General features: G+C 40.2%; 3 protein-coding genes across 3 annotated transcripts; all 3 read left to right on the plus strand.

Moving 5' to 3' along the window:
• Positions 1–571: 571 nt before the first annotated feature.
• On the plus strand, positions 572–11226 carry gprc5c (G protein-coupled receptor, class C, group 5, member C). The gene is made up of 5 exons (XM_054599340.1): positions 572–783; positions 3399–4446; positions 7221–7321; positions 8381–8515; positions 9514–11226. Exons 2-5 carry the CDS (start codon positions 3459–3461, stop codon positions 9544–9546), a joined length of 1257 nt encoding a protein of 418 aa, XP_054455315.1. The 5' UTR covers positions 572–783; positions 3399–3458; the 3' UTR covers positions 9547–11226.
• A 9907-nt stretch (positions 11227–21133) lies between these two features.
• Positions 21134–23494, plus strand: oxld1 (oxidoreductase-like domain containing 1). Its single transcript, XM_054599346.1, has 2 exons — positions 21134–21320; positions 22199–23494. The coding sequence occupies exons 1-2, from the start codon at positions 21270–21272 to the stop codon at positions 22592–22594; spliced, it is 447 nt and encodes a 148-aa protein (XP_054455321.1). The 5' UTR covers positions 21134–21269; the 3' UTR covers positions 22595–23494.
• A 1540-nt stretch (positions 23495–25034) lies between these two features.
• On the plus strand, positions 25035–26892 carry pde6gb (phosphodiesterase 6G, cGMP-specific, rod, gamma, paralog b). Its single transcript, XM_054599284.1, has 4 exons — positions 25035–25174; positions 26426–26597; positions 26684–26724; positions 26816–26892. Exons 2-4 carry the CDS (start codon positions 26452–26454, stop codon positions 26890–26892), a joined length of 264 nt encoding a protein of 87 aa, XP_054455259.1. The 5' UTR covers positions 25035–25174; positions 26426–26451.
• The last annotated feature ends 1090 nt before the right edge of the window (positions 26893–27982 follow it).

The raw sequence follows: 27982 nt of genomic DNA on the forward strand, positions 1-27982 counted from the left end.
GTTAATATAAAAAAGAATTGTCTTAATGTCAGTTATCAACTGGGGAAGTTTCATGGTGATATATATTAGTTAAATATAGTATTAGTGTCTCCTGACATATTTAATAAGTATTGTACTTGATGTTTTGGTTAAAATCTTCTGAGATGGTTGATTTGAGTAAAACATTAATATATTCTTATTACACACTGCAACAGTTTGAGTGTTCAGGGTTTTTTTGTGCTTTGCTGCCACCTTCATGTGACTAAACCTCCTTAAACAGCTGCAGGATGAAATACTTTATCACCACCAGGTGTCACCACACACCACGAGCTCTCCTCTGTCACGTGTTAGATGATTTTAGTGATGCTGCGATCAAATTTGTTTATTTGATAATAAAGAACAAATATTACAAATAAAAAAAAGTAAAACAGGGAGGACAGGATAAATTAGAAAATTGGTTCATTCGGATATTGTGGGAAAGCAGTAGAGAGAGAGAAAGTGAGAGAGAGAGAGAGAGAGAAAGTGTATGTGAGAAAGAGAGAGAGAGAGAGAGAAAGTGTATGTGAGAGAGAGAGAAAGTGAGAGAGAGAGAGAGACCATCACAGCAGTCGGATCGTTATAAAAACGCTCGTGGAGGATTCTTAAAGGTTTTGGTTTTCTCTCTTAAATCGGAAGTGAACTGTTTTAACTTTCTGTCTGTTTGTATCAGATTTCATCGAAAGGAGGAAACTTTTTTTATTTTGAACTCTGCATGATTTACCTTCAACTGTGTGGAGCAGGTGAAGAAGATCAACAAGCATTCAGGTAATAAATACATCACATTTATGATCATATTACATATGAATTATCTCCTTCAGACTTTTAAGATCTAAGGACGCTTTACTAGAGATATGTTCAAGAGCACATTTCTGTTCTATTTTCAATATACTGGCTCCTTTAAGTGCGCAATAAATACTCTTAATGCTATTTTTGTCGCTTTTAAAGGAGCAGAGCAAGTGTCCGATGTCAAAGCATGTTATTATGGATATTTAAGAACTGTTTGTGTGTTTATAATGTTCATTTATGTCCCTGAAAACACCCTGAAGTGTGTAAACTGTTCTTACATACATTAAATACTTCATATTGATGAAGAACAGATCTGATGTTTGAGTTTATGTGGTGAGGAAGGATAAGAAGAAGCATTTTTTGTTGGAGGAAAAAGTGTTGTTTTGTAAATGAAATGCATCACCATGTAGCAGCAGCCAGACGTGAAGGAGATGAACCTGTGTGTTTTTATAAAAGCTGCTGAAACTGAGCTAATTCATGTTTCATATTGATCACAATACCTGAAGAAGACTCTGAGGGCCAAAATGAGCTGTGACGCTTCTATTTCTTCCAGACGCTCTGTGTGTTTTATGGTATCATGTTGCGTTTAAGTACCGATGAGGACAGAAAACACATGCGAGATAGTTTTTTTCTAGGGGCCTCTCTACAAGGGGACCGTGGGAATCGGGGCCCCTTGAAGAACATAGTATTGATTTCTGTGTGATTGGATTGACACAAACACCTTTAAGCTGTTGATGAGCTTTTGATCACATCATGTGATCTTTTTCAGCCGGTGAAGTGTTGTATTGTCTCATTTTACAAACCATGCTGATGAAGACCATGTGAGATGATTGAAAGCTCCACAGCAGCTATATTAAAGGCAAGGTTGTAATCCTATTTTTTGTTTAAATTGTCTTTACATCCTGGCGGCGATAAATTAATCAAATACTCTGACAAAAAAATTGTCAGATATAAGCCTGACCAATTATTTAATTCTGCCTGAGTGTAATGATTGGACGAACTCCCTGACCGTACTCTGCTCAGAATAAATAGTCCTGAATTTTGCAAATGCAAAGTACCTGCCTGCGAATATTTTGCATTTTCATGCCGTTTATACTTAACACACCCAGTTTAGGCCTTAACACATGGTTAACATTGTGAAAATGTAGGCACCAAAACCATTTAGTTAACATTAGAAAAAACATCATGGTTCCAGTTTAAAACATGTCCTTTGGAACGTCAGGTAAGCTACGAATGTAACGTCATGTGACATCGGGCCACAAACGAGTAAAAGTCCTGTGTTTGTTTGTCCCATCATCTCTTGGAGGACTTCTCGCCTCTAAAATACGGTGACGGCCACAACAAAAGCATTCGTATTTGATGCTCTGAGACTGAGAGGACAAGCTGAGTTTTGTTATTTTACTGCTTTTTTAAAATCCTGATAAAGTATTCTAGGAATCAGAGGTTTTATCTTTGTCAAACTTTTTGTATGTAAAGAAAAAAAAATATCCTCAGTGAAAGTCTTTAGTTCTTTAGGTCATTTGCATGAACCTGCTGAACTCGTGAGATATTTGGAAAGCCAAACTGCTGTTGTGTTCTTTCATTTTTTACTTTTTTTGTTTCATACTGGAATGAAAAATCTTTGTGTTCCTACCTTGAGCATGCAATTGAAATTGCCAACATGCCATAAAACAGTTGGTCCTTGAGCTCTCCATGGTAACGGAGGTGGAAATAACTTTGATGTCTAAAGACTGAGGGCCTGAGTTAATACGGTGTGTCCACAGGCTCCTGTTTCTGTGTTCGACAGGCATGAAATCTAGTGAAGAATACTGATACTGTGTTCGTGATCAGGGGTCACGCCCAGATGAAACAAACATATTAGTGGTTAATTGTAGTCCACGGAGGGAAGGGCGGTACAGCCACGAAACTAAGGGACCAACCAACTCATGGAGAACCAGAGAAGGTTGATTTCTTTGTTCCAGAAGTCACAGGAAGTTAGATAGTGTGAATGTTTGCCACCACACTCGTATCGATTTGGCTCAGAGACAATGTCCCTCGGGTTCAGAGAAATACAATCTGACGGGGACAAAAAGAAGACTCGGCAAAAAGACAAAATAGGGACTCTGGAGATATTTACTCAGAAACCAGACGAGGATCCGCTCTGATTTTATGTTGTTGAATAGAAAAAAACTTTTTGATTTGATGCCCACTCCACCTTAGGGTTAATGCACTTTCACCTCATTGATTCTGGTGTAATCTCAATGTACAGAAACAATATTTGTCGACAAATCTCATTAATGAATAACGTCAGAGTTGGGAAAAGTCCAGAGTTTGACATTCCTCTGATATTTTAGGTGGCTACTGAGGTCTCTGAGCTTTTCTGACTCTTTCCAGCTCTGAACAACAGTTAAGTAATTTTCTGTGTAAACATCATGATGAAGGCTTGAATGATCACATGTTGCTGTGTGTATACTGACTCACATAAGTGTAATATTTGCTTTATCGGGTGTAGACAACAGTATCGTTATGCAGCTTTGGTGACGTATTTAAGTCTTTGTTAAGATCTGTCCACATCTAAAGTTTCTCAGACTCTCCTTGTTCCTCCGTCTGTACAGCTACTGCCAGGATCCCAGAACAACTCGTCCAAACTGAACCCTGGTTTTCTCCCAGTCGCCATGAGTACCAACGCCACCCCTCGGGGTTGCGGCCCCGAGGTGGACTCCCTCTATTACAATCTGTGTGACCTCAACGTTGTGTGGGGCATCGTGCTGGAGGCCTTCGCCGCGGCCGGCATCGTCTTCTCCGTTGTGCTTTCCATCTCGCTGCTGGCCAGCTTGCCCTTCATTCAGGACAAGAACCGCAGGAGCTCGGTGGTGCTCCAGGCCTTCTTCGTGGTCTTCACCGCCGGCCTCTTCTGCCTGACCTTCGCCTTCATCGTGGGAAAGGACTTCTCCACGTGCGCCTCCCGGAGGTTCCTCTTCGGCGTGCTGTTTGGCGGCTGCTTTGCCTGCCTCCTGATGCAGTGTGTGAGGCTGAACTTCCTCGCCCGGCGGGACAGCGGGCCTCGGGCCTGGGTCTTGTGTCTGGCGGCGTTGGGGCTGTGGCTGGTGGAGGTGGTCATCAACACCGAGTGGCTGATCATCACGGTGGTTCGGCACCCACAGGGGCCGCTCAACGCCACGGCCGAAACCGGCAGAGCCACGGCGACGCCATGCAACGTTGCCAACGAGGACTTCGTCATGGCGCTGATCTACGTGATGACCCTGATATTGGCCGTGGTGGTGGCGAGTCTCGCCATCATGGCGGGCAAACACAACCAGTGGAAGAAGGAAGGCGCCTTCATCCTTCTGATCAGCCTTGTCTCTGTGGGTATCTGGGTGGCGTGGATCGTCATGTACGTCTACGGGAACCAGAGGACAGGGGGGCCCACGTGGGACGACCCCACCTTGGCCATCGCCTTGGTTGTGAACGCCTGGACCTTCATCATCCTCTACTCGATTCCCGACATCTGCACCTTGACCAGCTTTGAGGAGACCGAGCAGACCTTTGGGGAAGATCTGTACCCGAACCGAGGAGTCGGCTACGAGACGATCCTGAAGGAGCAGAGCTCCCAGAACATGTTCATGGAAAATAAGGCGTTCTCTATGGACGAGCCCAAACAAGGTATGTAGTCTGCTGTTTATTTCATCTTTATAGTTAATAGAAAAACTCTCTGTGCTGGATCAAACTCTCACCACCTGTAGGTTAGAAATGTGGCTCTGAAAAGTCTGTAGTCCATCTGTTAGAGGAATCTACAGGCAGAATGTTTTGTATTGTTGACACTGATATATCAAGACATTCCAATGATTACAAAACTCTATCGATACATTTGTACGTAACAGCAATTTTACTGCAGTCTGAACTAATATAACTCAAATAATATCAACTATACTATCAACTGCACTTCTGAAAAGCAAAATGTTCTGCCACAATAATTACTATATGGACCTATTTAACAATATTGTGACATGACCTCCATATGTTTTACTTTATCTTCAGCTCTGATGTGGGAACATTTGAGGTTTACAGGTGCTATATAAGAGATTAGAAGCACTTCCTTCACACGGCTCTCAGTATGGCAAAGGCTGATCCGCCTGCTAGGAGCTAACGGTGCTAACAGCGCTAACAGTTCAAACAGTAGGAACAGAGCCCATTTAATTTATTGTTTTGGTTGTGTGGTTTTATTTTATTTATGTTTCATTTATTTAGGATATTTCTTTTCACATTTCGATTCCAATATCTGAATATCATGAAGGATTAATAGTTCACCGTTTTTTAAAAGGTTGTAATTGCATTATAATGCGATTATGTTATCATATCAGTGGCATAAAATGGCAAAAACATTGATTATCGCAATTGCTTTTGGGACAGTATATCATCCAAAATAAGAAGTTATCGTTACAGGCCTACAAGGGCTGCAATTAAATGTTAATATTTTTTTGAATAATTATAAAAACATATTCGGGTTTGGGCACACCAACCTCCCAACCTTTATTTTCTCAGGTATGACATCACTCTAGTCTCATGGAAAGCGTTTTCACTCCTTTTATTCCATGTTAAGCAAATATATGCCCAGTCAACAGACAGTTTGCGTAGTTTGTGAGGTATTGACAAGAAGGATGTCACAAACATCCACTTTGCATAGTTTCACGCAGTTTCCACCCGACTACGTTTCCATTTCACTGGAATATCAGGAATAGCTTCCTGGTTTTGTTACGGGAACGTTGAATTGTACATGTCCTCTTGTCTCTGCAGTGACTGTTTGTATAATAACGTGCTTATCACAGAACAAACAGTGACCTTGTACAGATGATCACTGAGTTTAAAGCCCACAAAAACATTGAACCAGAGCGATTACCCTGCAAAATCCTCAAAAGGTTGTTTTACATCTTTGTGATGACCCAAACAGAACTCGATATTCTGCTGTTTGAGTCCAGTAAAAAGATCAGAACACTCAGTCTGTGGCCTCTCAGGTTAATCATAGATAGTGAGGTAGACGGTGTTGTGTGGCTGATAATGTCCTCAAGGGTTACAGGGAGTTTTTTCACCAGTCTGTCAGCTTGAGTCACCGTGGTGGAAAAATAACTAGGTGTTTATACTCAAATATTTCCATTCTGGGAGAAGTTTTAAGCTTTTTCTTTGCAACATTTCAGGAAGGAAATCACACTTTGTACCCCACAACATTTATATTAAAGTTAGAGTTCAGATTCAGCTTTGAAGTTAAACATGAGATAGAGATTTACATTTTCATACATTCCTATGACTTTTAGACATAGAGTGCTGCAAGGATGATGTATTTTTGAAAACCAACAGGAAGTCAGCATCACACTGGTTCCCTCGATCATTTTTATTTTTTTCCATTGGATTTTGGATTATTGCAGAAAATAATCTCTGTGGCAAACAAATGTTCATGATACTAACATGTTTTGTTCATAGAGATAGTCTTAACAAATGAACACCACATTCAGCAGGAGTAAAAAGCTAACGTAAGGCTGTAAAGGAACTCCACCACGGTCACATGACTTCACGTCTCCACCTCTAAGCTAAATGAGGACTAGTGTTCTAGTGTTCTAGTGAGGACGTTTAGTCACATGACTTCACGTCTCCACCACTAACCTAAAGGAGGACTAGTGTTCTGGTGTTCTAGTGAGGACATTTAATCGTCTCATTTAGACATGTTTTAAGACACATAGAAGCTTCTAAATTCACCAGAGGGGTTTTTACTGATACCTTATTTCAGACATCTAACCAGAAACACATTGACTTTAAGATGATGGAACAGGATGTGAAAAAATGCTGACTCATTTCTTGGTTTTAGGATTTATTCCTGCAGCACTCTATTATCTAAAAAGCTTTATATTTAGTTTCAAATTTCTGTTTCTCTTTCTTTCTATGTTTTTATTTCGTCTTTTTTTCCAGCCCTTCTTTTTATCCCCATGCAATCTTAAAGCAAACTCCCTAAAACTCGAGATTTGTTATTTGTTAAGATTATTATATTTTCAAATCTGAATGCTAAATGCTGTACGCACAGCTGTTGTGGGATTTCAGATCTCAGATCTGGTTCATGATACAGAGCGGCAGCATTTGACTTCCTCCTGCATCATTTACTCCTACGGATAATTGACTTCTTTTCTTTGTATTGTGAGCTACTGTGTGACTAAAGAGTCGTTAATAGTCGTCAGCAGTGGGACAGGATAGGTCAACCGTAAATTGCTCAACCGGAATTGCAGTCAGGTATTCAACAGTGGCAATGTGTCCTCTGAATCATTCCTGTTAATGAGCCTCCCTCTCCCAAACACTCCCACTCCTGATTCCCATCAGAAACATCACGCCTTGTGTTTGCACTGTTTGGGTGACAAATTAATGACGTGTGTTGCCCCCCCGTCTTTCCATTACAGGATCCAAGCCCGTGTCTCCGTACAGCGGCTACACCGGTCAGCTGCGTGGGGCCGTCTACCAGCCCACCGAGCTGGCTCTCATCAGCAAAGCAGTAGGAAACGTGAGTGTCCGCCCACGCCTCTTGTTTACGGAGACACACATTTGAATGTGCCATTAATAGCATAGAGTATATTGAAATTAAAGAAGAACATTTGACTGTTTTTGAGGAAGCAGTCTAAACAATGAGACAGAGCAAACTGTGTGAACCGGGTTTCAGCAGAATATGTGCTGTTTTGTTTGAAAACGAGATGCAAGATTTAACCTTTATGGGCAATATATTACAAGAAGTTTCATAAAAAAGATGTTGGTCATAACTAGATTATATTTTGACATCTATTACATGATACATTCTAGTCTTAATTGTCTTAATAGTAGTAGTTAGAGATGTTCCAATACCATTTTATTCCTTCACGATACCGTGTGGAGTAGTGATCCGATCAGTCCGTTAAAAACACAACGCCGTTTCAAATGTACCATATAGTCCAATAAATGACTATTTACTAAGCTCCTCCCCTTCACAGAGATTGTCCAATCACATTTTAGCAACTGTTAGGTACAGAAGGTCTGTCAAGCTTTTTGAATCTGATGAAGCAGCGTGCATGGGGCTCTATAAATATAATGATAATAATAATCATCATAAAAATTTAACTAACTTTTATCAGGTAGCACTTTTCAAAAGCAGAATATAAAAAGTGATAAACTGATAAAAACTGAACGACGCAATTAAATACATACAAAGAGATAAATCAGGTAGCAAAGCAACTATTACAGGGGTATCTATAAGAAAAATAAAATGATTAAAATAAGCAGACAAAATAGTAAAAAAATATGAGTTAAAACAAAATAAACAAATTTAAAAAAAGCATCTGCATCAGGAATCAAAAGCCTCTTTAGACAAGTTTGTTTTGAGGAGTAATTTAAAATGGAGCAAAGAGACAAATCATGTACATGATACAAAAAGGGCCCACCATTTTTTTTATATTTAATTAAATTGTTGATTCTGAGGATCTTAAGTTCTGGTAAACGGGTCGTGGCGGTCTCTCCAAAGAGCAGGCCGTCACTGATACATTCCCCTCCCTCATTTCTTGGATGTTTGTTGTCCTGGGCCAATGTCGTGCAGCACCCTCCGGAGGTCTCCTTTGACATGGCCATTCCCAGAGCGTCCACCCACTCAGCCACCGACAGCGGGAGCAGCACTCCATCGACACACGGCAAGGCCGGGAGCGCCGCCCACGCTCAGACCAACGGGAACAGCGTAGGTCGTCTCCTCCGCCCTCCACGGCTCTCCTCGCTTATCAACTTTTTCTGTTTCCCCCTCTGCCTCTGTGCGTGTCGACCTCTCAGCTCCTGCTGTATCCATAGCAACCTCTTCTACAGGTTGACCATGAATCACTTCTTTGTCAGGAGTTTTTTCCTACTTTCTTACCTGGTGGAGCTCTCATGTCTTTTACCTCGTCTGGACTTATTCACTCTGTTCTTCACATCTGTGTTTCTCTCTACAACGGAGAAGAAATGTGGGTGAAAAAGGGTTTGATTTGTCATGATTTGTCTCTTTCTGGTCTTATTCTTTTCCATATTTATCTGTCTTTAACATTTATCTTCTAAATGTCAAATTTTCTTTAACTGAAAATCTATATTTTGAGTATGAAACACTCACCTCTAGTCTTTAAAGGTGGCTCTGAATAGACTGTGGCCTGTAGTCAGAGGGATTCACAGCAGTTACAATGCAATACAGAAGCTATTTAGACATATTTTGGTAGCAATACTACAAATCCACCTATGGGGAATGCGTGACCCGACTTATTCGGCCTTTACTCTGTTTCCTGCTTTACTTTGAAAGTTACCCTCCCCATGTGCCATGTTTGGTTTTACTTCTTGTCTTTGTGTGTTTTCTGCACCGCCTGTGTTTCATCAGTTAATCAGTCCCTTTTTCATTTAGTCTTGGTGCTCCTTCTTTCGGCTAAGAAGTCCATCAGTGAAACAGAGTTAGTCTCCAGGAGTTTTGTGTTGCTGGTTTGTTTTCTGGAGATGCATCACATGAGTTTATTTTTGTCATTAAATCATTGGGTCCAATCCAGCTACTACTATAACTTTTTGTGTTCAATAAAGGGATTTTGTTTTGACACATCCTTTGATCGCCTAAAGATTTGAATTTGCTGTGAATCAAAGCTGCTGCCCTTCAGAGCCACCTCTCTAGTTTAATCTGTAAACTGTTATTATTTAAAGTCTCATTATGTCTCTCTTCTTCTGCAGGGAAACGGTCTACATAGGACGTCCCAGTGGTGAACACCCTGACGCTCTCAACAACACGTCAAATTAACTTCACGTCTTTTCATTTTGCTCTCGCTGACTGTGTGTTTGCTGTCGCTCCGTGGTTCTCTAAGCTGGTTCTAAGAGGAACGCCGAGCCACCCGGCACCGATGGAAAAACAGCCAAACCTTCTATTGGCTGGCTTCCTCTGTGCCGCCGTGTGTCAGACAGTGTAGAGCTTCATTTGGACGTCAAAGCTGCGGCTTTGCTGCAGAACAAAGACGTTTTGCATCAGTTAGCCGGACTGTGAGCCCTCTGCTGGACCACAATCACACCGATAGAGGGTGGGTGCTGACGGCGCAAATATATTACATTCACCATACACCCACCCTTCCCCCTTTCCCCGACACCCACCATAAACCTGCAGCGGCAGCACCGGTGGAACATTATTTACTCGCTTTGGGTTGTGAATATTGTTATTAACCACAAAGTTCACATGTAAAATAGAGCAACTGGTGTTGGATTAATGTAAATAAGTTGTTAATGTGTCAATGGTTGTACACTGCATGGAAGCATTGAATGAATATGTTTATTTAATATTATTTATAGCACCACTGTGTGCTATTTGATGATTTAATGTTATTTCTACCAATCAACAATCACACGAATGGAGCTGAAATAGAACTTGTTTCACTGTTTTATGAGTTTCTTTATTTTTCTTTCTTTAAAAGAAAACAGAAGATGACTATGACATACTTTGTGTCAATATTCTTCAATAGATACTCTGCTTATTTACCTGATGGTTACATTCCAGTTTAGCTTCAGAAGTACCCTCAAAGCCTCATGGGAGTTGTAGTTTTTGAATGTTCACAAAACAATCAGCAGATGTGCAAAAAATAATTCACTTTTCACTCTGCAGTCTTCTACATGGTGTGTTAGGATTCCCTGGAGTGATCAATATTTGGTCCCTAACTCAAAGTTAACTCCCATCATGCATTGTGCAGACAGGGAAAGGTCAAGAATACACTTTCTTGGTTCTATTGGAAACGTCTTCAGTGATGAACCCGGGGGTGTGACCAAGACCAGGGTGATGTACCCCCGACCTGGGTCCAAGCGGGGCCCTGCTGCTCCACGGATGCCGAATGAAAAACATATTTGCTGCTGGTTGAAATGAACCTGAATATGGCTGCATCCAACCATTATTTTCATTAATGATTAATCTGTAATTTGGTCAATACAATCTCAGAACTTTGGTTTCTCTGAACCAGAGTTTGCTTGTTTTGTGTCAGTTAAACAGTCCAAGCTAAATATATTGAATTTATTATGAAAGAAAACAACAAACGTTTTAAATGTTTTAACTTTTAGAAAGACAAATCAAAGAAACCCTTAAAGAGAAACCTGTATTGTCTGTCTGAGAAAGATATCACAATGTCCGCTGTTTATAAACCCTTTGATTTAATGTATCGACATGTTTTTGACCAGAGCCACTGTGTGATATGTCTTTAATATACAGCAAATAAATATCCACTTGCCATGTTATGAATAATGTGTTATTTCATGTTCTTGTGAGGTGATGAGGGCAGTCGGAGGGTGTACCAGGAAATGTTCTGTATTCTATGGGAGATTTCCTGGAAGAGAGACAAAGAAGAGTCTGGAGACTGTTGATACACACTCTAAACTTTATTTAACTATACATCAAAAATAATATTGGATCTATTTGAATAAAGGTGAAGCATTTGCTTGTCCTGTGAGCCAGCCGGTTATATTTATTCCACACACATCATGACGTTGGATAACAGCAGGAACACACAATTCAATCAGGTTCATTAACTCATGCAAACACATTTATCGATCCGAGCTCTCTGACATCAGATGGCTGAATTCATCAAGGTCATCAGAGGAGACAGAGATCATTCGTCCTGATTGCAGTTATCTGTTTCCTACGATGCTGATTTATCTTCAGTATCTCTCAGAGCGGAAAACACTACAGTATGCTGTAATTAAATCACATTACATCCTCTAAGTACAGAACCGGAGGGGTTTAACACAGTGCAGCGTTTATGCTTGGGTGAAGAGTATCCAGGTATTCCTTTGGTTTAACCTTTGCAACAGAAAAGTAGTCCTTCCACCAAGACACACAGGCGTGCAAGATGTTGTGTGTATCGAGACTAAAGTATCACGAGTAGAATACAATATATGGAGACAGAGTCATAATATTAGCTTAAAAAAAAAGTACATTGAGTATAATATTAAATAAATACTGTGTTATACAAGTATCAGGCAAAATGTGGATTGAGTATTTTATTCTATTTTATTTGATCCATTATGTAATCCATTATGTACATCCCTCTGATCAAACAAACACACAAACAAACCTCGATCCACTCACGCTCATATTTCATGGTCTTTATTGAACCGGCTACTAACCGCTGTGGTCAAGAGGTCGGACTGTGATTAATAGGCGATCCGACTGCTGTGGCCTGATAACCTCTGAGTCTCTGAGGAGGTGATTCAAGGCCACATCAGCAGGCTCTACTGTGTGTTTTATTTTATCCGTGATTCTCACTTTGAACATGATGGACGGAGCATTAAAAGTTCTGCAAAACTACTGCTGCATACCAGATAAGACATGTGAGAAGATAAATGGAATATGCAACAATATGCTTTGTCTTTTTTTCACCTTTTCTGTGCAGCTGCTTGTGTGATAATGTTCTGGCTCTGACGTCTATTTATTATACAGAGGGAACCAGTAACAGGACCGATATATCATGAGAGGTCTGCAAGGTGAGAAGAGGACATGCAGCTCTTCACTGTCGGCCTGGTTTAGATTTATTATTAATCAAGTAGCTCCTCGTGAGGCCAAAAGCTCCGTACTGTTGGACGGATCCATAGATATGCTGTGTGTGATTCATGGTGGATGGAGGGATTTTTATTTGAGGATGATGAGGGGATAAGAAGCACCTACAAACAATGATGTCTTATTAAAAATGATTAAAGTTACGGTTTATAACGACTGTTTAATGACTTATTTTCATAAATTATAACTGTAATAACAACATTATGCTGACAAACTTCATTCCTGAGATCTGGAAAAGTCTGAGGGGACAAGAAACACAACATTGTTGATTTCTTTGATTGTAATTTCTATGCTGAAATTATTATTTTGATTGAGTTTTTTTGTTGGTCTTAACAGATGGGAGCTGCTCTTACAAACATACCATGAAGTCTTTGTTGCACTTTTATGTTTTATTCATAGCGAGGGTGGGAAATCTTTTGGTTGTATTTGTTGAAATTCTTTTTTCTTTTATCTTTAATTCTCTGACTTTCCTGACGTGCAAACTCATCTCTTAGGTTTTTAGTTATTAATTAAATTATTCTATTTTGTATTACTGTTTTATCCTTTTACTTTTCTATGATAACATATATATATATATATCAGATAGAAAGAAAGAAACATGGCTTGATGTCCTTCATCACCCTGCAGCCATATTGGATCTCTCTCTCTCTCTCTCTCTCTCTCTCTCTCTCTCTGTATTTTAACACACACAAACAAACACTCTCCTTGTATGAAACGTTCGAGGAAAATCTGCAGATGTTCTTTCTGCATTCGTCTGTTCATAATAAAGATATTATAACACCAAAGCCCTGTATAAGCCTCAGCAGGCTGTCTGATCCGGAGGAATAGGCTGTGCGTCCAGGGGAATATGGAAGCAGCAGTGTCAGGAGTGTGGGACGCGTCTCACTGTGAGAGCTAATTGGTGCTTGAAACCAGCAGCTGCATCCTGCTGATAGCGCACGTATCCAAGACACCGAGCAGTTTGTCCAATTAGTCAGTGACACACAAACACGGTGTGATATAGAGCTCAGGAGAGAACTGCTGTGAACTATCTGAAATGGCACAAAATGGCACGAGAAGAAGCTGCTGTGAGAAGCAGCCTTTGATATATTTTAATGCTGCTCAGGTTCTCTCAACACAGAGTACATAATGTCATCAACACTCTCCACACGGAGCAATAGAAAGCTTATTCAAACACCCTCACCAGTGTTTATTTAAATGGGTGTACAGTTTTACCATTGCTTGTTTATATATTGCAGTAGGGGACTGTAAAGTACAACATAAATCAAAGTAGTGGAGTAAAAGTATACAGTACGGTAACTTAAAGCTGCATTAAAAAAAATATTTGGGCCACTTGTGGGCTAATTTACGGCGATCCTGGGAGATCAACGCACTGCAAATGAAAAAAACACGTTGCAAACACAGCTTAACAATGTCCGATAGCTGACTTCAATAAGCTTGTAAATATAGGCTGTATATAAGAAGTGGACGTAGTCATCGTGATATCTCTCATTGGTTTGTGGACTCCAGTTCTGAAAAGTGAAGCCAATGCTTCATGTCTTAAAGCTGCATTCTCTCTACTGTCCATCAGGGGGCGACTCCTCTGGTTGTATAGAAGTCTATGAGAAAATGACTCTACTTCTCTCTTGATTTATTCCCTCAGTAAACATTGTAAACATGAGTTTATGGTCTCAACCTCTAGTTTCAAGTCTTCTTCAATACAGCATGATGTGTATTTAGTAAATGATGGTCCATTTAGAGTCAAACAGACCATAAAGCAGGGTATGCTTTAGGGCGGGGCTACACAATGATTGACAGGTCGACACCAGAGACGTATACAGCGTCTCTACCTCATGAGTCCAAAAAAGAAGCGGTATAATGGGCGTGGCAAAACATCATTCCACAAACCTATTATATACAGCCTAGGGTATTAGTGTAGCTTTAACACTGACATACCACTACCTCAAAGCTTGTTTTAAAGTATCGGCTTTAGTAAATGTACTTTATTTTCCATGACAGTATTTTTCTTTCCCTGTTGTTTACTCCTGTCAGGCACCGACTGATAAACTCAGCGTAGTTGGCAGCCAGACCAGAGCCCAGAACTCCGGCCCCTTCACAGAGTCAAAGCACCTCTGTCTCTCCAGAATAACACCCACCCACCCCCCTACCTCCCCCCCCCCCCCCAAACCCCCCCCACCCGCCTCGCTCCCACGGCTCAACCCTCTGCAGCCTCCAGTGACCACGGCCCTCCACTTCTCCGGCTCTCTCTCTCTGCTCGTGTCATCATACACATTTATGTTAAAGCTTTTTCATGATTGCAGAGAGTAAACCGAGCCCGTTGTTGATTAACAGCTTTACATCCTGCTGCTCACTCACAGGTCTGAGCAGTGCAGGTGTTTGGTGATCGAGGTGTTGATATCCGGGGCCTCTGATTGGCCGGTGCGCTTTCACCGAAAACACGCTATACATTCCTCATATGCAGTTACTCAACCGCCGCAGACCTTTGCGTGACCTTCAGAATGATTTACCAGCAGCTCGACCTGACCTGAGCTCCGGGTAAACACAGAGAGGGGTTCAGTCAGAGGAGTGGATGAGCCTTTATTTATCCGTTCAGTTCCGAAAACAGAAAAGTCTATTTACAAAACCCTTTAAATCAGGTTTGAGAGGCGTCTTGGTTCTCAGTAGCTCTTGTAGTTTTACCTGGAACAGTTTGTCTCTTCCTCTGATCCTTTGTTTGCCTCGTCACCGTCACCTCCTCTGAGGGAGAGGCCTTCGTGGTATTATAAAGGTCATTATCAAATTCTGAGACTGTGAGAATATGACACACACAACCGTGTTCAACTTAACATAAACAAATAAAAGAGGGTGTGACACACACCTGTAATGATCGCAAACCACAGCTGGACTCTACAACTGTAACAGTTCCTTTTTGATTTCATAAACTGTATTTATTTAAGATGATCAGATGAGCGATCACACCTCATAAGTCTCTGATATAACCACATTAATTAATGACATTCACCTCATACTTTTGTTTTAAACTGAATCTAGCTTAATTCAATTCATCTGCTATAATCCTGACATAATGTTCAGAAGTAAAAAAAATATTATATCAATAAGAACATTCTATATAAATATATATATACACTATATATATACCAGTCCATATTTATATCATAAATTACAGAAGTATTACTAAACAATAGACAGCTGATCATACCATACATCATATTTAATAAAATTTTGCTCCGAGGTGAGGATGTCTCATTTGTTAAATACCTGTTTCCTCGACTCCTCTCTCCTCTCCTCTCTTCCTCGCCTCCTCCGCTGCATCTCCCGTGGGTGGGACTAAGACGCGAGGCGAGGAGGCGAGGAAAGGAATCAATGAGGCACAACAAGAGGGAGAACCACTATGTCGAAATGTCTTCAGTAAAAAAGATCACTGCAGAAATGTGACAAACTTTAACAACACATATTGTTTCTTAAGCAGAACTGTATCTACGTTTTCTTTGTTTCCTAATGCAGCTTCCCGTTTCAGCCTCCTGACGGACACACAAACAGGTTTCCACTGATTCCTGACCAGTAGCTATTTCAGGTGTGTCATGGACTTGTCACTTTGTGCAGTGTGGCGACTGCCGTCCACTCGGGGTCAGTGAACAGAGAGGTCTTTGTATGTTTAGGACAAAGCTACTGCTGTGAGTCAGAGAGGAAGACCTTGAGGAAGGACACCTGAGCAACAAATCACCTCACTGATACCTTTTTTAACGCAGCCGGTCACATATTGAGCTCTCCCTGTTAATAAGGATTAAGGGAAGCTGTTTGCTCAGACTGTTGACACAGCTGTAGTTAGAAAACACTTCTTCATGCTGTAAGAACCACAACTGTATCAGAGGAACATTACAGGAGACCAGATAACTTAAACTCTGCACACTCCTCTGCTGACGACAGAAATCAAACCCGTTGGATCTGATCTGAGGTCACCAATGTTACCAATGTTGTTTTACACTGATGCATTTCTAAAATTCTCTTTGTTTGGGTTGCATTCCTGGAAAACAGTTCCCATATATGTATATCGTTGCAGAATGTGCAACACCCGCTCTTGAGGTCATTTTGTGTCTTTTTGTGGTCATTTTGTGGCTCTTAGTGGTTGTTTTATGTCTTTTTGTCATTGTTTTATGACTCTTTGAGGTCATTTATGTCTTTGTGTGGTCATATAGTGTCTTTTTGTGGTTGTTTTATGTCTTTTTGTGATTGTTTTGTGACTCTTTGAGGTAATTTATGTCTTGTTGTGGTCACATTGTGTCGTTTTGTGTAATTGTTTGGTCATTTTGAGTCTTTTTGCGTATGTTTTCCCCTTTCTGTAGTAGTTGTGCTCTCTTTGTGTCTCTTAGTGGGTATTTTAATGTCTATTTGCAGCTGTTTTGCATCTCTGTGTGGTTGTTTTGATCTCTCTGTAGTCTCTTCCTGGTTCAACATGTCTCTTTGAGTGACATTTATGAAAGTCAGGAGGGACCGGACACTTTTGGCCTCTGGACCTGAGCCCGGTCGGCCCGTTCAGTAATCCATCACAGTAACAAGTTGTTAAAAATACTGCCGGGCCTTTTGTGCACACAGAGTTTCACCAGGATTATCAGGGTGAAGTTAATCCCTCTCATGCTGAACGCCTGCAGCCAGAGCAAAGCCCTGTGTAGTTTACGTCGGCCAGTGAAACCTTTAAAACATTTCTGAATTAGAATTCATCAATGAAGGTTTATCTCCTCTTTTATCTACAGAGCCAATCAAATCCCACCATGCTAGCAGCTAGTTTAGCGAGTAAGCATGCTAACATTTGCTATTAGGCACTAAACTCAAAGTACAGCCGAGGTTGATGGGAATGTTTGGGAAAGTTTTGCAGGTATTTGCTCACAAATATTTAACCTAATGATGACGCTAGAGTAAAAATTAGACGATCACCTAAAGATAATACAATCCATCCAGAGAGGAACATGAACGTCTGAACAAAATGACAATCAATCAATCCGGTAATTGTTGAGCCTATTTCACTCAAAACCACAAATGTCAACGTCATGGCTGCTCAATTAACAGTGAGCCAGTAGGTTTCATTGTATAAGCACCATCAATATATCTATCAAATGTATCAACAATCTTAAAAGTAGTAGTGGTTTAGATGTTTTAATGTTGTTAAATGATGTTAAGTGTTGGATTGGCCTTTTCATGACTTCATAACTGTAAACATAATACTTTATAAGATATTAGGCAAAAGATTTGGCGTCTTTATACATACAATCTTTAAACTTCCTCGGAGAGAAATAATGTTGATCCTCCAGGATTTCCTTTAGAACTCCTGGGAGTCTTCAGGCTGCACTTTGGGAACCGCTGGGTCATGTGAAAAGTTTAAAAAGTATCAAACTGTATAAAAACATTCTCCCTCCCTGGAGTATTTGTCATGTGCCTGACTTAATCTATCTTTCCCTCAATCTGCAACCGAAGGGCCCCTCAGGAAACGCCTGCCGGAGGTGAAGCCGGGCTCCAGGATTTCCACAAGAAAAGGTGTTGAGGGAAACCTAATCCTGCAGCGGGGGGGGGGTTGATGGTTGTGTACGTGTTTGTGTGTGTGTGTGTGTGTGTGTGTGTGTGTGTGTGTGTGTGTGTGTGTGTGTGTGTGTGGGAGGGGGCGTCCCTCTCAGCCTCCTCAGTGCCCACATACCCGACATACTTAAGACATTCTCTGAGCCGACCTACACAAGCTGATACCGGGCACTGCTGGATCATCTTAACCACGACCTATATCCAATCACATCGTGTTGTGTCATATTGTAGTACCTGTAGTGAACCTCACAGCGAGTACACACAGTAGACTAGAGGAAGTATTCAGATACTTCAAGTAACTACAAGCAACTGAATTGAAAATGTTACTTAAAGCTGCACTACTGATTATTTTCACATCAACAACGGATCAAATGACTCAGTGTATATGAAAGGTGTTGCATAAATAAGGGTTCTTCTTGAAGGGCGGAGGTTCTTCCTGGAACAACTTACTTCTGAAGAACCCTTTTTATGAAGAAATAGCTTTTTCCAGGGTTCTTTGTAAGAATAAAGGTTATATTAAGAACCCAGATTATTTAAACAACCCTTTTTAGAAGAGAGTGTTTTATCAAGGGTTCTCTGTAAGACTAAAGGTTCAATTAAGAACCCTTTTTATGCAAAGAACACCTTTTAGAAGAAATGGATTTTCAAGAGTTCTTTGTAAGACTAAGGGTTCCATTAACAACCCTTTTGATCCACAGAACCTTTTTAAGAAGACAGGGTTCTTTGTAAGACTAAAGGTTATATTAAGAACCCAGATTATCTAAAGAACCCTTTTTAGAAGAAAGGGGGTTTAGAAGGGTTCGTCGTCAGACTAAGAGGTTCAATTGAGAACCTTTTTTATATAAAAAGTTGTTGAGAGCATGGGTGCAAAAACTGAGAACCAGGACTGTTGTGGGTTGAGCTGCACCACATCAGACCCGGTCCTTCAGGAGTCTCATGAGGAACCCTTAGGGTGGGCTCTAGATGAAACTCTTGGAGTATAAATGGGTTCTTGGCAGAACCTGCTGGGTGGATTATTTTTAGCCTGGGTAGAAGGAAATTACAAAGCAGTAGAAAATGTTTAACAAACTTTTGTTTTTCATTTTGACTTCTCTACGGATGGTCTTTATCTTTGGTTCTAAGTAGAACCTTCTGAAAGGATTCCAGCTTTAACTTTTATAAAAGGTCTATTCTTTTGGTTTTACACTAACTTTCTCACTCTGACTGACTCTATGACTGTAAAGACTATAACCAGACTGATATCATCATTATGACGTCAGCCTATAAATAGAATCAAATCTATTCTGCCCTTCTTGTATTTATGATGAAATATGAGCCATCAGACCCGCCTCATGATAACAGAAACCTCTGTGGAATCTACTATGATAATAATAAAACCATTATCATAAGACTAAGCATGAATCATTGAGTCTATTTAAACTCACGTCTTTGTTCGTTCAGTCTGTGTACTCAGCTTCCTTTTATTTATTCCCTCTTCAGAGATTATTAGAGAACAATATCAGCAGCCTTTTAAATGGCGGTCGGCTTTTTGTGTCCTAATAAAGGTGTGCATTTCTACGAAGCGTGACTGAGGGGAGAGAAAAACCTCTCCTCGGGATGAAGTCACATTGTGATTCGGCCTCTGGTGAGATAACATGCCCCACCACACACCTGGTATCTCATGCCAGGCCGAGCAGCTGCCGTGTTTCCACACCGCGTTACCATGGATGTGGCTTGCAAACATTGAGGTCTGTGGGGAGCTCAGACTCTCTCGCTGCTTCTCTTCCATATACTAAACACACACACACACACACACACACACACACACACACACACACACACACACACACACACACACACACACACACACACACACACACACACACACACACACATCCTCCTCATGCATCGGTGACTGGGTCAAACAGTGAAGGAACTGGCAGGTTACGGTACAGAACAGTCGAACACACAAAGAAAAGAAACATCAAAAGAACAAATCTGCTTTACTTTGTTCGTAATGCTCTTTCAGTGCAGAGAGACAAACTTCATCTAAATCTAGGCCAGTGGAAATACCTCAAGGCTAAAAACCATCTACTGAGTCTCTAATAATGGTTTCTGCTTACATTATATCACCAAAATATGATCTCAGCTACAATACAGGTGTATGGGAAACGTATCAGTTCACTATACAAAGTTACAAGAAAGTCCTGAGTCAAGTCCAAGTCCTGCAGGATGTGTTTCGAGTCCTAAACTTGTCCTAAATTATTCACTCAAACAGAGTGACATTTATTATAGGACATTTACAGAAATATAGAATGATTTTAGAGTATATATATGAAACACTTTTTACCCAGTTAGCGTGCAGTCATTTGTATATTCTAAGCTTAATGTTTTGCATGTTGCCATCTGCTTTTTGATGCTCTTTGACTTTTTACATTCAAATGTGATAATCCGAGGTATGACTGTTGACTTTGTGCTTTACCTCTTTGCTTTAGCAGCATGAATGGCTGCGGCAGGACAGTTTTGGGTAGGGCCTTTTCCTGGACTCAGAGAGAATTTGTTTGAGGTGCTCTTTGGATAAGGAAAGAAATATGACGAGAAAACTCAAAAGCAATTTATTTTTAAAACAATTTAAAAGCCTTTATTGTTATGACATTTGCAACAAATAGACCTAGTTTTGTGTCTGTTTGGCTGGATTAAACATTTAGTTGCTCAGGTTCACCAGTTGATGATACAGCCCTGACAAGGCACATAAAGTCTTCTCAGCTGCAAACAGTGCAATTAAGCGGTGCATGGCAACAATACAAAATAAACATGAACCAAAGCTACAGGGACTTCTTTAACTCAAAACAAAAACTCACTATCACATCATATTGTCTTTGATTAAAGGATAAATATTATGTTTTTATCATTTTCTTTCGGATATACATCGATATGTTGTTCTTATCCTCTACTTATATGGCGTTTCTCTCCTGAATATGAGTTATGGCTTCATGTGACATTTGTATGATGAGCTTTATTGTGAGATTACACAGGAAATACAGATGTAACACCGACACCTGCTGGACAAATATGGGAAATGCAGCTCGTCTTCTGAGAACCGCCCCCTGAAACTCTCCTACGCTTCCTATTGGTTTACATTTTGAGGAGCGCTATCTGATTGGTCACATTATTTCCCCTCTCGGCCAATCAACGTATTTGTTTATTACCACACACAAAGGTCATGAAAATATGAAGGGGACGTCGCTAGCCTGCTAGAACTTTACCGTCCAGGAGGGAACAACTATATGAAACCTACAGTTCAAGGATAATGAATGACACAGACATATAACCGAGCTTCGTGTCTACTGCGACCATGCTGTGTTTGGGCGTAAATGTGGCCCGGTCCTCGGTGTCTTTGCAAAAGGTTGGTAGCTAAGCTAATGTTGCTAAAATAGCTCCTTTTGGTTTAGGTGTGCTAGTACCTGGACCAGAGCTACACTATATAACTGAAGTACAATACATGTTTATGTTTCCCTAATCACACTTTAACTTTAGTGGGTTTTGACCCAAAGCACACATATAGATTCAACCAATGAAAACACAGCTTTGTGAGGAAACCCTTCCTTTAGACATGCATGAACTTTAGATTCAAGATTCAACTTTATTGACATGTGCACATAAGCACTGTGGAGGACGAAAAATGACATAAGTATAAATAAATAAATGCATAAATAATTGTATAATTAAATACAGGAATAAATGCTTAAATAAATGTTTGAATGCAGAAATAAATAAGTCAAAGAATAATTAAATGCTGAAATAAATACAGTAATAAATAAATGCTTAAATAAATACTGAAATAAATAAATAAAAGTATAAATAAATAAGTAAATGCAGAAATAAAAATATAGAAATGAATACATTAATCTATAGATAAATAAATAAAAGTTAATAATCAAACAGGACATAAATAAATGCAGGATATGTATTTATTTATGTCCTGTTTGATTATTAACTTTTATTTATTTATTTTCACTTACATTTATTTATTCATTTCTGTATTTATACATTTATTTAAGTATTTATTTATTCCTGTATTTATTTATACAATTATTTATGCATTTATTTATTTATACATGTGTAATTTTTCGTCCTCCATAAAGCACAAGCTACACTGCAAAATGATGAAGTGTGCTGTTGTCTCTAACTGAGAACAATAAAATATATTAATGCTTAAATAAAGCTCTTTGTGGTTTCAAAGTGTGATTATAAACAATCGTTTTTTATTCTGCTGTCTTTCAGCTGTGCATCCTCTCCCTGCTCCACATGAGACATCGGTCCTATCTCTGCCCGGTGCAGTCGTGGAGGAGAGGCCGACACAGCGGTGCCGTCCGCTGCCTCTCTGCTGGACCGGGTCCACCTGCTCCTCCGCCACCGACGGACTCCTCTGAGTGCTCTGAACCAGAACCCGGCAACACCCCCTCTGCCTGGTCTCCTGAGCTCGGTCCACCGCCGGCTCCCACCCACTGCTGCATGAGCGGCTGTCACAACTGTGTGTGGATCGAACATGCAGAGCAGCTGCTGGCGTACTACCACGACGGAGGGGACCAGGCGCTCGCTGCCATAGAGGAGAACGTTCTGGATGAGAACCTGAAAACCTACCTGAAGATGGAGATAAGACTCTTAAAAAAGACATGATGGAAACAGCAGCTTCAAACAGCGTTGACTGAGTCTTGTGAGACTGTTCTTAGTCAGAACTTTATAAAACACTCCAGTCACCGGTTTCACCTCCACATCTTCACTCCCTCCTCCGGTGGCTCACACAGTTCACGTCTGCAGAACATTTCAGAGAACTGACACAAGCTTCCTGGTCGACAGGAGAAGAGTAAATGTGGCTGTTGACTATAGGTGTCCACCTTTCCTGCCTGACTAAAATCTTTTGCTGATCATAAATCATTTAAAGGTTAGTTCCAGTTTATTACAACTTGGATCTTACTATGGTGACTTTGTCCATCATTTCTATTTGTTTTGATAACGTTCTATTCCCCAAAGTATTTTGCTGAGAGCTGGAAACAGCTGTATTCACATCAGGAAAGATGATCAGACAGGTTGTTAACAAACCAACAGTTTATCCAGATCATCTAAAACCTCTTCATTTAGAGGTAAAACTGAAGGCGACCACACCTGAAATGATGGTAATATAATGTTTGATAAGAACGGTTATAATTAAAGTTTTTTCAGTGACGTCTGGTGTTCCCAGATCTCAGCAGTTAACTTTGTGAGTACTATTGTTGTTAGGTAGAATGCCAAACATTATAGAAATCTGAATTATTCACCTGTTTCATTTCAGGACAGCTTCAACTGATGTCACAGTAGTCTTTGCTTGTTTTCATCAGGTGCTTGAAGTGGTTGGATTTTGAAAGTGCGTGTTTAGTAATAACATTAGTGATGTTTTTGGGCCTCATTGGAAACTCCATGTGGTTTATTTTAACTTTTATTTTTTATTTTTTACAGCCTGATTCATTGTTGTGTTCCTTTCTTAAAACATAGAGCACACATTTTGCACATTTGTTTTATTTAACATAAGTTTGAACTGAAGTGTTAAAAGTATATTTTGTATGTGTTATTATATTATTTAGATTTTTTATTTAAAATGTGTTTATCAGAGTTGTTTGTTAAATAAATATTTCTGAGAGGACATGAACAGATTTTCCTTGTCATCACTCTGACACAGTGAAAGGCCACCAGAGAGCAACAGACTGACGTGAAACTGTCCGTCTGCTCTCAGGAGGATAAATTGTTTTGTCTGATCCTCTTAACGTGTTCTTTTCATCACCGTGTGGATTTACCCAACGAGCCGGACAAGCTCCTCTTCAGGAACAGTTGGCAGAGATGGCAGACTGTGTTTATTTACTATAGTTATGATAAAGAAGAGTTTTTATATATGATTAAAAATTCTTCCGGTATATTCAAGAATTGGTTTCCTTTAAGAAATCAAAGTTTTCAACCAAAAAACTTCTGCTTGCATAAGAAATATATGTAAACAAGTTGCGTATTCACTGACTAAATGTAAACTTTGTGGTTTAAAAGTAGAATTTATATATGAATGAGATTTTGGTGAATGTAGGAGGCGTCTTGCAGACCCGATGTGGTACCTGATGGACCCTGAAGCTGAGCAGGTTCAGATCTGCTATGTCTCCTACTTCACTGAAGGGTCTGTTATCAGTGCAGAATGCTACTCAACCACAACTTTTGTGTGGCTTATAAACTAGTTGTGATGTCACAAAATCGAGCCTGTACGTCAGGTGGACGGACAGACATCGAAGCTAACGATAAACAAAAATCCAAAAATGTAGAGCCTTTCCTTTAGAGGTCTGACCCACACAAAGTCAGGATAAACTCAGTCTTTGCTGCATTTTGAGCATCCTTTTTTTTTTAAATAATCTGTCTCTTGCAAGAAACTTCATCCAGGTCAATCAACTCACAACATTTTTTGCAGAATAGTGAATGGTGGGATGTAGCCATGTGTTTAGTGTCAACTGCAAGAGGTAATCTGTTGTTACAGATATTGGAGTATTACAGGGAATTACACTGAAAAGTACTGAGAGACTGTTGTATGATGGAGGATTTTTTTTTCTTCCCTGAAGCAGATGGTGAGACGATTGCATAACAACAACGAGGCCTTTCAGGAAGCTTCTTAATCATCATCAGTCACCTGATGGAGCGGCACTTTGCTGCATGTCGTCCTCTCTTTCTCTGATAAAGGCCTAAATACTGCAGGCTGTTTTATCTCATGTATCCGATTGTCTCAAACTGGTAATATGATTAGGGTTGTTTTTCTGGAGACAAACATTACATCATGCTTTGGAGATTTCAAGCAAAGCATGACAGCTTTTAAGGCACTAAATAAAGCAGAAATGTGTCTCTGGATGAACTGGATGATGTCAAAACTGGATGAACGCAAAAAATATTTTGTATTTATTATTATCACAGATTTTTATCCAGAACCTACATTTTGAAAACTGACTTTAAATGACTCTCCATTACAGAGGTTGCACATCTGTTCACTCTCACCCTGCTGGACCCAAACCCCCAGACATGAGACCTGTTGACAGTAGAAACAGGGAGGAGGCGCGTCCATAATCTTCTACAGGAGCTCAGCATTTATAAGAGGGGCCCTGAGCCCCGACCGGCCCTCACAGCGAGCCCAGCGTAGAGCTCCACACATCTGCCGCGCTCACACCGACTCGTCTGGACGTCCTGCTCCAAAAGCAGCCGGTGAGTAGAAGCTCAGCTACACATCACCACCATGAACGCTGACTTATAGAGGTTCAGTGTTAACAAAAGACCGGAGAGATATTGATGTTGATGTTGTATGTAAACGTGTAAATTATCTTAAAAGATGGAAAGATGTAACAGGATGATTAAGAGGACAAAGGTTCTTGTTTACTTTGTTAATAGACATCGTGGTCTCCTTTGTGCTGAAGATTTATCAGCTGTAGATATTCTGTAGATATTCTTTCTAAATGATTAGCTCTAATCATTTAGAAAGACTCTACAGAATGTAGATGTTTGGGAACGAAATCAACTTTAACAAAATGGAAACGTGTACATAACACTTTTTTTTTACTTTAAGAGAAGACAAATATCTTAAATATAATAACAAGCGGCTGTACAAAAACGCTGCCTGGATTTAACTGTCTGATTGAAGAGTTACAAATTTTCGAGATCTGAGAAAAAACTCAATTTAGAGTTTAAAGATTTGTTTCTTAAAATTGCATACATTCTGAAGACACTACAGGTGAATAGGGTAAACAAATGTACTTATAGACATCACCATGAAACTTCACCAGATGATTACTGACATTAAGACTATCATTTTTTGTATTACAAGTTTTCTAATATATTAATTCTTAAATATGCAAATCAGGCCTTATCTAGTGGTAACTTTTGGCGAATTTAGTAGAAATCGACTGACACAAATAGACAAAGTAGTAAAATAAATATTTTCTTTTCACTATTCTGAAAGAAAACGTATTATGGAAGCAAAATAGATCAAAATCTTTAAATGAATCAGTGCGTAAACAACACTGTTTTGACAACAGAACCACCCTCTGGTGGTTAAACCGTGTTCAGGACGCTCAGCGTCACCGGGACGCGGTGGACGGATTGATCATTTAGACCCTCAGAGCGTGCTCAGCATATCTGCTGTTGTCCTTGTTCTAACGAGATTACATTTGGCTTGAAACAGAGAAGGGGGGGGCTTATTAACTAGAGCCAGGGATTATGGGAAATTGGGTCATCCTCACAGAACAAGGTAGTCCATCTCAGACATTCAATCAGAGTGAAATATGAGTGTAAATCCCACCTGTCGCTTGTCAGATCAGTGAGAGGATTAAGGCCTGTAATGTCACACAGAGGAGACAGTGACTGTTTGATAACAGTCCCATGAAATCAATATTTCATTTTTCTAAATTATACCTCATCTAAATTATCTGACTTTTTTCTTTCGCCGTTCCAAAATAAAAGACTCACAGACACTAAAAAAGCTCAAAATGAATCTCGAGCCGCCCAAATCTGAGATCAAGTCGGCCACCCGAGTCACTGGAGGCCCTGCCACCCCGCGCAAGGGCCCGCCCAAGTTCAAGCAGCGGCAGACCCGTCAGTTCAAGAGCAAGCCTCCGAAGAAGGGGATCCAGGGGTATGTCTCCCATGATGCACTTTGTTTTTTCTCCTTTAGAGGTTTAGAACTATCGGCATGTGTAATTGTTTATTTTTTCTTTTCAGATTTGGTGATGACATTCCTGGAATGGAGGGCTTAGGCACAGGTGAGTTCACTTTTAGGTTTCACATCAGTTTCTGTGATCTGCATGGGATCAGAATGACCTCACACATCTGCATCTTCTTCTTTTCTTGCAGACATCACTGTCATTTGCCCCTGGGAGGCCTTCAATCACCTGGAGCTGAACGAGCTGGCCAAGTACGGCATCATCTGAAGCCCTTCCTGCACCTCATCGCCAGGATTCCCAGGCCACGTCCAGACAATTCAAACTGTTCGCCTCGAGCTTCATGTTCGACCTTCAAACCGAACTGTTCCACACACAACGAACTGTAAAATAAACAAAAAAAATGGAAAAAGAGAAAAAGAAATTTACAAAAAACAAGAACTTCTTTCTGTCCTCTTTCACTGGATTCTTCTTCTGACTCTGCTCATGTTTAGCATCCGTCGCCCACATCCTCACTAGATCTGCACTGCTGCTCTAAACTCCTCTTCTTCTTCTCTTGCTGCCCTTTCTTTTTATCTCCTATTTTTCTTTTTATCTTCAAATGGACAAAACATGAAACAAGCCAGGGCAGCCTCACGTTGAGTTTAAGAGACAAACCTCGTGGAGTTTGGGGAGGGGTTCCTGCTTCATGTGCTTCAGCGCCTCTTTCTGCGTCTCAGAGGCTTTTTTTCGATTGACGGCGGACATATAAAATACAAAAACCTGAATTCTGTAGAGACGTGACACCAGCTTGCTATCGCTGAGCGTAGCTTTTCATTGGTATAACGTTAATAAATAATCAGAATATTCCTCTTTTCCCTCAGGATACATTAGTTTTCACCACTTTCCTCTAAAAGTTCTACCATCATAGATGCATGTGGTGTTCTCAGGAAAATAAATATCTTAAAAACCAGCTGAGAAGAGAATAAATGTCCCTCCAGTAGTGTGTATCATCGGCTTCCATCATCATGTTCACTTCATATCCCTTCTTACATCTCCCTTGTTTAATAATATTGTATATGGAAATCTGTTTCAAGTTTATTTCTCATGCTTTCACACGACACTGTGTGTTCAAATATCTGTGTCTTTAAAGTCAATGTTCTAGCTGCTGCAGCTTTAATTTCTGTTATCATGACTTAAGATCAAGAACATAATAACAAAGATGTTGCTGTATGTTTTGCCCTGATGATATGAAGCTGGTGATGGATGAGTTGCTGGATATTTCTTTATAAATTATGATCACAATGATTCTACAGTGTATGATGTATTATGAAGCTTTGTCCTCTCTACAGGATGTGGAAAAAAATAAAGCATAAAAACG

The sequence above is a fragment of the Anoplopoma fimbria genome, chromosome 5 (genome assembly GCF_027596085.1).
Source record: "Anoplopoma fimbria isolate UVic2021 breed Golden Eagle Sablefish chromosome 5, Afim_UVic_2022, whole genome shotgun sequence".
In the NCBI taxonomy this organism is placed as follows: Eukaryota; Metazoa; Chordata; class Actinopteri; order Perciformes; family Anoplopomatidae; genus Anoplopoma; species Anoplopoma fimbria.

Bases quoted from the DNA above. Each gene is read 5' to 3' on its own strand.
- gprc5c (XM_054599340.1), top strand. From the start codon at position 3,459: ATGAGTACCAACGCCACCCCTCGGGGTTGCGGCCCCGAGGTGGACTCC. The intron at 4,447-7,220 runs GTATGTAGTCTG...TTTCCATTACAG, and splicing joins TATGGACGAGCCCAAACAAG to GATCCAAGCCCGTGTCTCCG. The intron at 7,322-8,380 runs GTGAGTGTCCGC...AATGTCGTGCAG, and splicing joins TCAGCAAAGCAGTAGGAAAC to CACCCTCCGGAGGTCTCCTT.
- oxld1 (XM_054599346.1), top strand. From the start codon at position 21,270: ATGCTGTGTTTGGGCGTAAATGTGGCCCGGTCCTCGGTGTCTTTGCAA. The intron at 21,321-22,198 runs GTTGGTAGCTAA...GCTGTCTTTCAG, and splicing joins CCTCGGTGTCTTTGCAAAAG to CTGTGCATCCTCTCCCTGCT.
- pde6gb (XM_054599284.1), top strand. From the start codon at position 26,452: ATGAATCTCGAGCCGCCCAAATCTGAGATCAAGTCGGCCACCCGAGTC. The intron at 26,598-26,683 runs GTATGTCTCCCA...TTTTCTTTTCAG, and splicing joins CCGAAGAAGGGGATCCAGGG to ATTTGGTGATGACATTCCTG. The intron at 26,725-26,815 runs GTGAGTTCACTT...CTTTTCTTGCAG, and splicing joins AATGGAGGGCTTAGGCACAG to ACATCACTGTCATTTGCCCC.